At 49.1% G+C, this 14,576-nt stretch overlaps 1 protein-coding gene across 1 annotated transcript; it reads right to left on the bottom strand.

Moving 5' to 3' along the window:
- Positions 1-2,850: 2,850 nt before the first annotated feature.
- LOC135568944 (beta-1,3-galactosyltransferase 5-like) lies at positions 2,851-6,482 on the bottom strand. The gene is made up of 2 exons (XM_065015718.1): positions 6,121-6,482; positions 2,851-4,209 (listed from the first exon to the last, which is right to left on the bottom strand). Exons 1-2 carry the CDS (start codon positions 6,153-6,155, stop codon positions 2,976-2,978), a joined length of 1,269 nt encoding a protein of 422 aa, XP_064871790.1. The 5' UTR covers positions 6,156-6,482; the 3' UTR covers positions 2,851-2,975.
- Positions 6,483-14,576: the final 8,094 nt, after the last annotated feature.

Genomic DNA, 14,576 nt, shown 5'->3' with positions numbered 1-14,576 from the left:
GCTTCTCAAGAAACTAGTTCAGATGCCTTACACACATAAACCGTATAATCATGTAAACCTTCCACTGAACATGCATAAACTATGAGCATGGATAGATCGCTGTAACAATAATGATAAGAGAACTACTATAATGACTCATTATGTCCAGTTAGACCATGAAATAAAACATTATATTCAAATAAAGTAGAAAAATGACACACAATTGTACCTCTATACATTTCGTGTGGTCGAGTTTCAGTACAATAACTTGTTCTCCAATGTAGATATATTTTTTTTTTTTTTGGGGGGGTGGGGGCAGTGACACCCAGCACCACAAAGGATATAAGAGGGGGCAGTAACACTCAGCACCACAAAGGATATAAGAGGGGGCAGTAACACCCAGCACCACAAAGGATATAAGAGGGGGGGGTAACTAACTCCCAGCACCACAAAGGATATAAGAGGGGTAACTCCCAGCACCACAAAGGATATAAGAGGGGGCAGTAACTCCCAGCACCACAAAGGATATAAGAGGGGGGCAGTAACTCCCAGCACCACAAAGGATATAAGAGGGGGGCACCACAAAGGATATAAGAGGGGGGCAGTAACTCCCAGCACCACAAAGGATATAAGAGGGGGGCAGTAACTCCCAGCACCACAAAGGATATAAGAGGGGGGGGGATATAAGAGGGGGGGCAGTAACTCCCAGCACCACAAAGGATATAAGAGGGGGGGGGCAGTAACTCCCAGCACCACAAAGGATATAAGAGGGGGGCAGTAACTCCCAGCACCACAAAGGATATAAGAGGGGGGCAGTAACTCCCAGCACCACAAAGGATATAAGAGGGGGGGGGCAGTAACTCCCAGCACCACAAAGGATATAAGAGGGGGGCAGTAACTCCCAGCACCACAAAGGATATAAGAGGGGGGGCAGTAACTCCCAGCACCACAAAGGATATAAGAGGGGGGGTAACTCCCAGCAGTAACTCCCCAGCACCACAAAGGATATAAGAGGGGGGGCAGTAACTCCCAGCACCACAAAGGATATAAGAGAGGGGGGGGGGGCAGTAACTCCCAGCACCACAAAGGATATAAGAGGGGGGCAGTAACTCCCAGCACCACAAAGGATATAAGGATATAAGAGGATATAAGGGGGGCAGTAACTCCCAGCACCACAAAGGATATAAGAGGGGGGGGGGGGGGGGCAGTAACTCCCAGCACCACAAAGGATATAAGAGGGGGGGGGCAGTAACTCCCAGCACCACAAAGGATATAAGAGGGGGGGCAGTAACTCCCAGCACCACAAAGGATATAAGAGGGGGGGGGGGGGGCAGTAACTCCCAGCACCACAAAGGATATAAGAGGGGGGCAGTAACTCCCAGCACCACAAAGGATATAAGAGGGGGGGGCAGTAACTCCCAGCACCACAAAGGATATAAGAGGGGGGGGCAGTAACTCCCAGCACCACAAAGGATATAAGAGGGGGGGGGGCAGTAACTCCCAGCACCACAAAGGATATAAGAGGGGGGGGCAGTAACTCCCAGCACCACAAAGGATATAAGAGGGGGGCAGTAACTCCCAGCACCACAAAGGATATAAGAGGGGGGGCAGTAACTCCCAGCACCACAAAGGATATAAGAGGGGGGGGCAGTAACTCCCAGCACCACAAAGGATATAAGAGGGGGGGCAGTAACTCCCAGCACCACAAAGGATATAAGAGGGGGGATATAAGAGGGGGGCAGTAACTCCCAGCACCACAAAGGATATAAGAGGGGGGGGGGCAGTAACTCCCAGCACCACAAAGGATATAAGAGGGGGGGGTAACAGTAACTCCCAGCACCACAAAGGATATAAGAGGGGGGGGGGCAGTAACTCCCAGCACCACAAAGGATATAAGAGGGGGGGGCAGTAACTCCCAGCACCACAAAGGATATAAGAGGGGGAAGTAACTCCCAGCACCACAAAGGATATAAGAGGGGTAACTCCCAGCACCACAAAGGATATAAGAGGGGGGCAGTAACTCCCAGCACCACAAAGGATATAAGAGGGGGCAGTAACTCCCAGCACCACAAAGGATATAAGAGGGGGGCAGTAACTCCCAGCACCACAAAGGATATAAGAGGGGGCAGGGGGGGCAACTCCCAGCACCACAAAGGATATAAGAGGGGGGGTAACTCCCAGCACCACAAAGGATAACTCCCAGCACCACAAAGGATATAAGAGGGGGGGCAGTAACTCCCAGCACCACAAAGGATATAAGAGGGGGCAGTAACTCCCAGCACCACAAAGGATATAAGAGGGGGGGGCAGTAACTCCCAGCACCACAAAGGATATAAGAGGGGGGGCAGTAACTCCCAGCACCACAAAGGATATAAGAGGGGGGGCAGTAACTCCCAGCACCACAAAGGATATAAGAGGGGGGGCAGTAACTCCCAGCACCACAAAGGATATAAGAGGGGGGCAGTAACTCCCAGCACCACAAAGGATATAAGAGGGGGGTAACTCCCAGCACCACAAAGGATATAAGAGGGGGGGGGGGGCAGTAACTCCCAGCACCACAAAGGATATAAGAGGGGGGGCAGTAACTCCCAGCACCACAAAGGATATAAGAGGGGGGCAGTAACTCCCAGCACCACAAAGGATAACTCCCAGCACCACAAAGGATATAAGAGGGGGGGGCAGTAACTCCCAGCACCACAAAGGATATAAGAGGGGGGGGCAGTAACTCCCAGCACCACAAAGGATATAAGAGGGGGGCAGTAACTCCCAGCACCACAAAGGATATAAGAGGGGGGGGGGGGGGGCAGTAACTCCCAGCACCACAGAGGATATAAGACTGGAAGTGTGTCTAATCCAAATTCAGTAACATCATCATGATTATTAAACGATTTAATCAAAGTGGCAAAATACAAAATTCACCAGATTTACATCGTTGGCAAGAACAAAAAAACCTAAGGAAGTGATTGGTACATCAGTCAGTCTGTTACTCTATGAGATCAGCAGGGAGGACCAGGTTTGTGTAGGTCTGTCCATGCGTTGACCTGGTGAGTGATACTGTGTGTGGTGGTGGCTATCAGCCGTGAGTAGGTGCAGCGGTCATAAGCCACAGGGGACACATGGAAGAGGTTTCCACTGGGGGGGTCAGTAGGCCGGATGCCCAGGTGTCTCATACACAGTCCCAGATACACATCCTCTATGTAGACGGCTTTAACATGCCTGGACGCCTCCACCAGCTTCCTGGGGAGGTCTAAGGTGAAGACATAGCCCAGGCCCAGAGCATAAGGTGGATATACTGGTTCAGGAAACACCTCCTTTGGAAGGTACCATTTGGAGTTACGGTCTCTTAGAACAGCGCCCCGTCGGGCCACTAGTCCAGTCTGGTAGTTCTGCGTTGGAGCGTGAAGCAGCATGTTGACCAAGGTGTTCACGTTGAGGAACATGTCTGAGTCGATCTTCATGGCGTAGGAGGCGTTGGGGCAGCGAGAGCTCAGCCACTCCATCATCACCATGGTCTTGATGGTCAGGTTTTTGTAGCTGTCTATGAAGTCGCTCTGCAGCAGATCCTGGTGCTCTTTGCTCTCCTGCAGCACCTTCTCCTGGAGCTGCTCTGTCTCCTCTCCACTGGGCAGTCCCAGCAGGAAGAACAGACGGACCTCTCTTCCCAGTACCTGCCTCTCACTGCCCCAAGTCCTGCGGACGGCCTCACGAGCCTCCCTGTTATAGGGCGCCACTGGCACCATCAGAACCAGGAAGGGGTTCTTCTCCCGGCATTTCTCTGGCTCATCCAGGATGAAGATGTACTCTGATGGGTATTCTACATGGTACGGTCCTGGGGACACATACGGAGGAGGAGTGGCCAGAACTGCCTTGACCTCTGTGATCAGATTAGTGATGATGGTCAGTGCAGAGGTGATGGAACTAGTTTCATGATGTGTTGTGTTGAGTTCGATGGCCTGTTGAGTAGAGTGGATACGTGAAGTCTGACGATCTGTTGAATTGGCAGACGCAGTTTCATGAGCGTCTATGGTAAAACCAGCGGAGTTGAGAGGAACTGCTTCACTACTGGTGTTGACTGAACGACCGTGGTATTCTGCCCACCATCTTGGGACACACTCTGCTGACTGGTGGTTGGTGAAGAACAAGATGGCCGCCACGGTGACGAGCAGGATGAGGAAACGGCAACGAAAACCGGACCAGCAGCAGCGTCTCCCACCTTCCTCCATCTCCTGACTGGGAGGAGAGAAACACAAATGGTTAAGTCACCTTGTACATCCTTTAGTTGTATGAAACAACTCACCATCATTATGTTTCTGTGGCATTGCAGACTTAAAAAATTATGTATATTAACATTAACATAAATATTAACAGTTATCTAATAGATTAGGACGTTCGGATTTGATTTGTAGCCATAGATTCAACAATGGTGCCATTTTAACTTCTGGAATGATACTTAGTTTGATGTTAAAACTAAACGTCAGAACAGACTTCTGATGTGCATGTGATCACATACATTAGTCCTCTCTCATTGATCTAGATAGGAGAGTGGCACTCAAAGCCATGCTTGAGTTTTGAGTCAAGCAGATGAGGTGCAGCTCTGAGAGTGTTCACCCACCCGTCTCGACCAATGAGAGAAGACACAGATACTCTAAGATTTTTTTAGATAACTTTTTTTATTTCACCTTTTATTTAACCAGGTCGTCTAGTTGAGAACAAGTTCTCATTTACAACTGCGACTTGGCCAAGATAAAGCAAAGCGGCACAAACAGAGTTACACATGGAGTCAACAAACATACAGTCAATAATACAATAGAGAAAGTCTATATACAGTTTGTGCAAATGAGGTAAGATACGGGAGGTGAGGCAATAAATAGGCCATAGTGGAGAAGTAATTACCATTTAGCAATTAAACACTGGAATGATAGATGAGCAGAAGACGAATGTTCAAGTAGAGATACTGGGGTGCAAAGGAGCAAAATAAATAAATAAATATAGTATGGGGATGAGATAGTTGGATGGGCTATTTACAGATGGGCTATGTACAGGTGCATTGATCTGTGAGCTGCTCTGACAGCTGATGCTTAACGTTAGTGAGGGAGATATGGGTCCCCAGCTTCAGTGATTTTTGCAATTCGTTCCAGTCATTGGCAGCAGAGAACTGGAAGGAAAGGCAGCCAAAGGAGGAATTGGCTTTGGGGATAACCAGTGAAATATAACTGCTGGAACACATACTAAAGGTGGGTGTTGCTAGGGTGACCAGTGAGCTGAGATAAGGAGGGGCTTTACCTAGCAAAGACTTGTAGATGACGTGGAGCCAGTGGGTTTGGCGAAACAAATATGAAGCGAGGGCCAGCCAACGAGAGCATACAGGTCACAGTGGTGGGTAGTATATGGGGCTTTAGTGACAAAACGGATGGCACGGTGAAAGACTGCATCAAATGTTCTGAGTAGAGTGTTGGAGGTTATTTTGTAAATGACATCGCCGAAGTCAAGGATCAGTTGGATAGTCAGTTTTACGAGTGTGTTTGGCAGCATGAGTGACAGATGCTTTGTTGCGAAATAGGAAGCCAATTCTAGAATGGAGATGCTTAATGTGAGTCTGGAAGGAGAGTTTACGGTCTAACCAGACACCTAGGTATTTATAGTGGTTCACATATTCTAAGGTGGCAGAGTATACATTGCACTGAACAGGAGCGCCTCCTCCTCCTCAGGCACTGAACAGGAGCGCCTCCTCCTCCTCAGGCACTGAACAGGAGCGCCTCCTCCTCCTCAGGCACTGAACAGGAGCGCCTCCTCCTCCTCAGGCACTGAACAGGAGCGCCTCCTCCTCCTCAGGCACTGAACAGGAGCGCCTCCTCCTCCTCAGGCACTGAACAGGAGCGCCTCCTCCTCCTCAGGCACTGAACAGGAGCGCCTCCTCCTCCTCAGGCACTGAACAGGAGCGCCTCCTCCTCCTCAGGCACTGAACAGTAGAAGGAGCACCACCTCAGACAAACCTTAGTTCTGCCAGAGGTTCCTCTTCACAAGGCTAGTCATCAACATAGATTGAACACCTCACTCAGAACTCCATAATGTTATGACTTTGAATACATCAAACTGTAGTAAAAACAAACAGATGGATATGAAACATGAAAATACACGTACCTCCTTCCTCCTTTCTTAGTGCCATCTTCCACCATGTTGGAGATGTATCTAGCTGGGGATGGCTGTCAGGTTTAGGTCATTCCACCTCGGTCAACTCTTCTGTCATACAATCTACAGCAGCAGGAGGACCCAGCAAACATTCCATCACTGCAGCTGGCAGTAAATCACCAAGCTTGGCTTTATACCTGTTCAAACAACAACCTCCAGGGGGCAGTAATGCACCCTTTCAGTTTGTTAACCAACTCATAGAAGTAACAGAGGATAATTGACTACTTCAGTATGGAGATGGCTTCAATGACGCAGCCCATGTTCTCACAGACGCCAGAATGGGACAGATACAAGGTCACATCCTCTAACTGTCTCTATGGTGTGAGCCCAACTCACGTTCAGTTCTTTCTGAGTGGACACACCTGTGTTATATCCCTTTGTAACGAGGGATGTACCTGTCACAGGTGTGACCAATTTGCATGTTTAACAAATCAAGCCATTCTATTGGATAATTGTTGGATCATGTGATTCAAACTGTGTTATATTTAAACCCCTGTGTTTTTGTTTTTCAGGTAGCTGCCCATTGGAAGTCATGCAGTCCAGAGGCATGGTGGAACCTTGGGTCGATGGGCGTGGCGAGTGTAGGGGTCGATGGGCTGGGGTCGATGGGCTGGGGTCGATGGGCTGGGGTCGCTGGGCTGGGGTCGCTGGGCTTGGCTCATGGGCCTGGGGTCGATGGCCTGGGTGAGTGCGTGGCTCATGGCGCTGGTTGAGCTGCATGAGAAGCGTTAGTATGGACACCTTCCTGCTGGTTGACGTGTATGACATCATGGTCCAGTTCCCACCAATATCCAGCAGCTTCACACAGCCATTAAAGAGGAGTGGGACTACATTCCACAGGACACAATCAACAGCCTCATCGACTTTATGCAAAGATGTCGCGCTACATGAGACAAATGGTCACACCAGATGGTTATCTGATCCATGCCCCACTTTTGTTTAGGTATCTGTGACCAACAGATGACCTGTATTCTCAGTCATGTGACGGCCATAGTTAAAGGCCTAATGAGTTTATTTCAATTGGCTGATTTCTCTCCTATGCTGCTCGGTCATTGCACATCCATATATTTATATATTCTTATTCCATCCCTTTACTTAGATTTGCGTGTATTATGTGTATGTGACCAATAACATCTGCTAACCATGTGTATGTGACCAATAACATCTGCTAACCATGTGTATGTGACCAATACCATCTGCATGTGACCAATAACATCTGCTAACCATGTGTATGTGACCAATACCATCTGCATGTGACCAATAACATCTGCTAACCATGTGACCAATAACATCTGCTAACCATGTGACCAATACCATCTGCTAACCATGTGACCAATACCATCTGCTAACCATGTGACCAATACCATCTGTTAACCATGTGACCAATAACATCTGCTAACCATGTGACCAATTACATCTGTTAACCATGTGACCAATTACATCTGTTAACCATGTGACCAATAACATCTGTTAACCATGTGACCAATAACATCTGCTAACCATGTGTATTTCTTTTAATATTTTTTATTTTACCAGGCAAGTCAGTTAAGAACACATTCTTATTTTCAATGACGGCCTAGGAACAGTGGGTTAACTGCCTGTTCAGGGGAAGAACGACAGATTTGTACCTTGTCAGCTCGGGGGTTTGAACTCGCAACCTTCCGGTTACTAGTCCAACGCTCTAACCACTAGGCCACCCTGCCGCCCCGACCAATAACATCTGCTAACCATGTGTATGTGACCAATAACATCTGCTAACCATGTGACCAATAACATCTGCTTACCATGTGTATGTGACCAATAACATTTTATTTTATTCATTTCAATTGACTGATTCCCTTAACTTATGTAACTCATTATAGCCTTTGAAGTTGTTGCACTTATTTGTTCAGTGTTTAGATCCAGAACCAGTCGGAAGGTTTAGAACACCGACTCATTCCAGGGTTTTTATTTGTATAATTTTCTACATTGTAGAATAATAGTGAAGACATCAAAACTATGAAATAACACATATGGAATCATGTAGTAACCAAAAAAAAGTGTTAAACAAATCAAAATATATTTTAGATTCTTCAAAGTAGCCACCCTTTGATTTGATGACGGCTTTGCAGACGCTTGGCATTCTCTCAACCAGCTTCATGAGGTAGTCACCTGGAATGTATTTCAATTAACAGGTGTCTTCAGTAGTTGAACATTTTATTACTCCAACCTTGTGAAAGAGACAATCTGACACGTTTTCGTCAAGAACAACTTTATATCGAAGGAGTAGCTCTGGTGTGACGGTCTGCACAATCGCAGTTCGGCGCGACACGACCATTTGACCCGAAGATGTGTTTCTATGCATGAGCTGAGCTAGCCGAAGTCGCCATGACAAGTGGGACTGAGGATTTCTATTGGAGAAGCAGTGTCTGCCTGTCTTCATATTGTTCTGTCTATGTTTTATAGAGGAAGAGGAGCCAGTACCCAATTCCCCCAAAATGTGCCGTTACAGCGCTCCCAAGTCAAGCTGTGTGTCTGTGTGTAAGTGAATGAACTCCCAAGTCATGCTGTGTGTCTGTGTGTAAGTGAATGAACTCCCAAGTCAAGCTGTGTGTCTGTGTGTAAATGAATGAACTCCCAAGTCATGGTGTGTGTCTGTGTGTAAGTGAATGAACTCCCAAGTCAAACTGTGTGTCTGTGTGTAAGTGAATGAACTCCCAAGTCAAGCTGTGTGTCTGTGTGTAAGTGAATGAACTCCCAAGTCAAGCTGTGTGTCTGTGTGTAAGTGAATGAACTCCCAAGTCAAGCTGTGTGTCTGTGTGTAAGTGAATGAACTCCCAAGTCAAGCTGTGTGTCTGTGTGTAAGTGAATGAACTCCCAAGTCAAGCTGTGTGTCTGTGTGTAAATGAATGAACTCCCAAGTCATGCTGTGTGTCTGTGTGTAAGTGAATGAACTCCCAAGCCAAGCTGTGTGTCTGTGTGTAAGTGAATGAACTCCCAAGTCAAGCTGTGTGTCTGTGTGTAAGTGAATGAACTCCCAAGTCATGCTGTGTGTCTGTGTGTAAGTGAATGAACTCCCAAGTCAAGCTGTGTGTCTGTGTGTAAATGAATGAACTCCCAAGTCATGCTGTGTGTCTGTGTGTAAGTGAATGAACTCCCAAGTCAAGCTGTGTGTCTGTGTGTAAGTGAATGAACTCCCAAGTCAAGCTGTGTGTCTGTGTGTAAGTGAATGAACTCCCAAGCCAAGCTGTGTGTCTGTGTGTAAGTGAATGAACTCCCAAGTCAAGCTGTGTGTCTGTGTGTAAGTGAATGAACTCCCAAGCCAAGCTGTGTGTCTGTGTGTAAGTGAATGAACTCCTTAGTCATGCTGTTATGTCTCCACTAGGTGTCTCAGTAAGTATAACATGACATTGATGTTCACACTGCGCTGTCATTGTAATACCGCATTTATTAAGATATCTAAAGCTATTGCAAATCATGACATGATTACGCTATAGATAAGATATAAATATATTTCATTGACCTTTAACAATGCGGTTTGCCAATGGTTATAATACACTCATGAAATGTTTATAGTGTGATGAATGCGTTATGGATAAGTCATAGTAAATGGTTACTTCTGTCAATTTCTGTGGTTCAATCTGCTGTCCTGTTGTAACTTGTGCTCCCAGTGTTGTCCATCTTAAATCCTATCGAGGTAAGTGATATACTGTGAGCCCTCCAATGATACTATTAACAATTGTATCTGGAGGCGAAAGAGAAACACACACCTGTTTAAGGGAGGTACTGGGCTAGCGGAGTAGAACACCTGGTTAGTGGAGGTACTGGGCTAGCGGAGTAGAACCCCTGGTTAGTGGAGGTACTGGGCTAGCAGAGTAGAACACCTGGTTAGGGGAGGTACTGGGCTAGCAGAGTAGAACACCTGGTTAGTGGAGGTACTGGGCTAGCAGAGTAGAACCCCTGGTTAGTGGAGGTACTGGGCTAGCGGAGTAGAACACCTGGTTAGGGGAGGTGCTGGCTAGCAGAGTAGAACACCTGGTTAGTGGAGGTACTGGGCTAGCAGAGTAGAACACCTGGTTAGGGGAGGTACTGGGCTAGCAGAGTAGAACACCTGGTTAGTGGAGGTACTGGGCTAGCGGAGTAGAACCCCTGGTTAGTGGAGGTACTGGGCTAGCGGAGTAGAACACCTGGTTAGGGGAGGTGCTGGCTAGCAGAGTAGAACACCTGGTTAGTGGAGGTACTGGGCTAGCGGAGTAGAACCCCTGGTTAGGGGAGGTGCTGGCTAGCAGAGTAGAACACCTGGTTAGTGGAGGTACTGGGCTAGCGGAGTAGAACACCTGGTTAGGGGAGGTGCTGGCTAGCGGAGTAGAACCCCTGGTTAGGGGAGGTACTGGCTAGCAGAGTAGAACACCTGGTTAGTGGAGGTACTGGGCTAGCGGAGTAGAACACCTGGTTAGGGGAGGTGCTGGCTAGCGGAGTAGAACACCTGGTTAGGGGAGGTACTGGGCTAGCGGAGTAGAACCCCTGGTTAGGGGAGGTACTGGGCTAGCGGAGTAGAACCCCTGGTTAGGGGAGGTACTGGGCTAGCAGAGTAGAACACCTGGTTAGTGGAGGTACTGGGCTAGCGGAGTAGAACACCTGGTTAGGGGAGGTACTGGGCTAGCGGAGTAGAACACCTGGTTAGTGGAGGTACTGGGCTAGCGGAGTAGAACACCTGGTTAGGGGAGGTGCTGGCTAGCGGAGTTGAACACCTGGTTAGGGGAGGTGCTGGCTAGCGGAGTTGAACACCTGGTTAGGGGAGGTACTGGCTAGCGGAGTAGAACACCTGGTTAGTGGAGGTACTGGCTAGCAGAGTAGAACACCTGGTTAGGGGAGGTACTGGCTAGCAGAGTAGAACACCTGGTTAGGGGAGGTACTGGCTAGCAGAGTAGAACACCTGGTTAGGGGAGGTACTGGCTAGCAGAGTAGAACACCTGGTTAGGGGAGGTACTGGCTAGCAGAGTAGAACACCTGGTTAGGGGAGGTACTGGCTAGCAGAGTAGAACACCTGGTTAGGGGAGGTACTGGCTAGCAGAGTAGAACACCTGGTTAGGGGGAGGTACTGGCTAGCAGAGTAGAACACCTGGTTAGGGGAGGTACTGGCTAGCAGAGTAGAAGACCTGGTTAGGGGAGGTACTGGCTAGCAGAGTAGAACACCTGGTTAGGGGAGGTACTGGCTAGCAGAGTAGAACACCTGGTTGGAGGAGGTACTGGCTAGCAGAGTAGAAGACCTGGTTAGGGGAGTTACTGGCTAGCAGAGTAGAAGACCTGGTTAGGGGAGGTACTGGCTAGCAGAGTAGAAGACCTGGTTAGGGGAGGTACTGGCTAGCAGAGTAGAACACCTGGTTAGGGGAGGTACTGGCTAGCAGAGTAGAACACCTGGTTAGGGGAGGTACTGGCTAGCAGAGTAGAACACCTGGTTAGGGGAGGTACTGGCTAGCAGAGTAGAACACCTGGTTAGAGGAGGTGCTGTCTAGCAGAGTAGAACACCTGGTTAGAGGAGGTACTGGCTAGCAGAGTAGAACACCTGGTTAGGGGAGGTGCTGGCTAGCAGAGTAGAACCCCTGGTTAGAGGAGGTACTGGCTAGCAGAGTAGAACCCCTGGTTAGAGGAGGTACTGGCTAGCAGAGTAGAACACCTGGTTAGAGGAGGTACTGGCTAGCAGAGTAGAACACCTGGTTAGGGGAGGTGCTGGCTAGCAGAGTAGAACCCCTGGTTAGGGGAGGTACTGGCTAGCAGAGTAGAACCCCTGGTTAGGGGAGGTACTGGGCTAGCAGAGTAGAACCCCTGGTTAGGGGAGGTACTGGCTAGCAGAGTAGAACCCCTGGTTAGGGGAGGTACTGGGCTAGCAGAGTAGAACACCTGGTTAGGGGAGGTACTGGCTAGCAGAGTAGAACACCTGGTTAGGGGAGGTACTGGCTAGCAGAGTAGAACACCTGGTTAGGGGAGGTACTGGCTAGCGGAGTTGAACACCTGGTTAGGGGAGGTGCTGGCTAGCGGAGTTGAACACCTGGTTAGGGGAGGTGCTGGCTAGCGGAGTAGAACACCTGGTTAGTGGAGGTACTGGCTAGCGGAGTAGAACACCTGGTTAGGGGAGGTACTGGCTAGCAGAGTAGAACACCTGGTTAGGGGAGGTACTGGCTAGCAGAGTAGAACACCTGGTTAGGGGAGGTACTGGCTAGCAGAGTAGAACACCTGGTTAGGGGAGGTACTGGCTAGCAGAGTAGAACACCTGGTTAGGGGAGGTACTGGCTAGCAGAGTAGAACACCTGGTTAGGGGAGGTACTGGCTAGCAGAGTAGAACACCTGGTTAGGGGGAGGTACTGGCTAGCAGAGTAGAACACCTGGTTAGGGGAGGTACTGGCTAGCAGAGTAGAAGACCTGGTTAGGGGAGGTACTGTCTAGCAGAGTAGAACACCTGGTTAGGGGAGGTACTGGCTAGCAGAGTAGAACACCTGGTTGGAGGAGGTACTGGCTAGCAGAGTAGAAGACCTGGTTAGGGGAGTTACTGGCTAGCAGAGTAGAACACCTGGTTAGGGGAGGTACTGGCTAGCAGAGTAGAAGACCTGGTTAGGGGAGGTACTGGCTAGCAGAGTAGAACACCTGGTTAGGGGAGGTACTGGCTAGCAGAGTAGAACACCTGGTTAGGGGAGGTACTGGCTAGCAGAGTAGAACACCTGGTTAGAGGAGGTGCTGTCTAGCAGAGTAGAACACCTGGTTAGAGGAGGTACTGGCTAGCAGAGTAGAACACCTGGTTAGGGGAGGTGCTGGCTAGCAGAGTAGAACCCCTGGTTAGAGGAGGTACTGGCTAGCAGAGTAGAACCCCTGGTTAGAGGAGGTACTGGCTAGCAGAGTAGAACACCTGGTTAGAGGAGGTACTGGCTAGCAGAGTAGAACACCTGGTTAGAGGAGGTACTGGCTAGCAGAGTAGAACACCTGGTTAGGGGAGGTGCTGGCTAGCAGAGTAGAACCCCTGGTTAGGGGAGGTACTGGCTAGTAGAGTAGAACCCCTGGTTAGGGGAGGTACTGGGCTAGCAGAGTAGAACCCCTGGTTAGGGGAGGTACTGGCTAGCAGAGTAGAACCCCTGGTTAGGGGAGGTACTGGGCTAGCAGAGTAGAACACCTGGTTAGGGGAGGTACTGGCTAGCAGAGTAGAACACCTGGTTAGGGGAGGTACTGGCTAGCAGAGTAGAACACCTGGTTAGGGGAGGTACTGGCTAGCAGAGTAGAACACCTGGTTAGGGGAGGTACTGGCTAGCAGAGTAGAACACCTGGTTAGGGGAGGTGCTGGCTAGCAGAGTAGAACACCTGGTTAGGGGAGGTACTGGCTAGCAGAGTAGAACCCCTGGTTAGGGGAGGTACTGGCTAGCAGAGTAGAAGACCTGGTTAGGGGAGGTACTGGCTAGCAGAGTAGAACACCTGGTTAGGGGAGGTACTGGCTAGCAGAGTAGAACACCTGGTTAGGGGAGGTACTGGCTAGCAGAGTAGAACCCCTGGTTAGGGGAGGTACTGGCTAGCACTGGTTAGGGGAGGTACTGGCTAGCAGAGTAGAAGTACTGGCTAGCAGAGTAGAACACCTGGTTAGGGGAGGTGCTGGCTAGCAGAGTAGAACACCTGGTTAGGGGAGGTACTGGCTGAGGGGAGTAGAACACCTGGTTAGGGGAGGTACTGGCTAGCAGAGTAGAACCCCTGGTTAGGGGAGGTACTGGCTAGCAGAGTAGAACCCCTGGTTAGGGGAGGTACTGGGCTAGCAGAGTAGAACACCTGGTTAGGGGAGGTACTGGCTAGCAGAGTATAACACCTGTTTATCAACCCTTACAACAACCAAACAAGTTGTTCATTATAATCTACATGTCCTGTTGCTCCAGTATTCTTTGTCCTGTTGTGAGAAGCTGGGTCAAATGAACCTGTTACAGTTTGCTCTGGGAAAAGAGGCAAAGCTGATGATTAAGTGCAGTGGCTGTGTTTAGACTTTTCACCATCACATCAGCTCTGAAAGAGATGTGATTGGTCAAATGAACAATTAGTGGGAAAAAGATCAGAATTGGGCTGCCTGTCTAAACACAGCCAACTAGTCTCTATTACGATAAACCTGTTTAACTTGTTCTGGGTTTCTGCTGCTTCAGTGTAGTGCACACATTCACCACAGACAGACCCAACCCATTGCATCCATTTCTTAGTCCTGTCCATCACCATGTCCACGTTAGACAGATAACTGCTGCTCTCAGTCTTTGTTTAAAAAAAGCCTTAGGAATCAAAAACCGGTGTAGCAAGGTGTCTGCCTCGGTTCAGAGAAAAACAACATTCTCCCAAAGGACGTAACGTGAAGAAACTGGTCTTCAGGGTGTTAATGTTCTTCACCCAGGTATACAGTGCCTTTGGAAAGTGTT

This window comes from Oncorhynchus nerka, unplaced genomic scaffold (assembly GCF_034236695.1).
Source record: "Oncorhynchus nerka isolate Pitt River unplaced genomic scaffold, Oner_Uvic_2.0 unplaced_scaffold_1311, whole genome shotgun sequence".
Taxonomy (NCBI): Eukaryota; Metazoa; Chordata; class Actinopteri; order Salmoniformes; family Salmonidae; genus Oncorhynchus; species Oncorhynchus nerka.
Note: the sequence above shows the minus strand (reverse complement) of the source record. Positions and strands in the feature narration are given on the sequence as shown.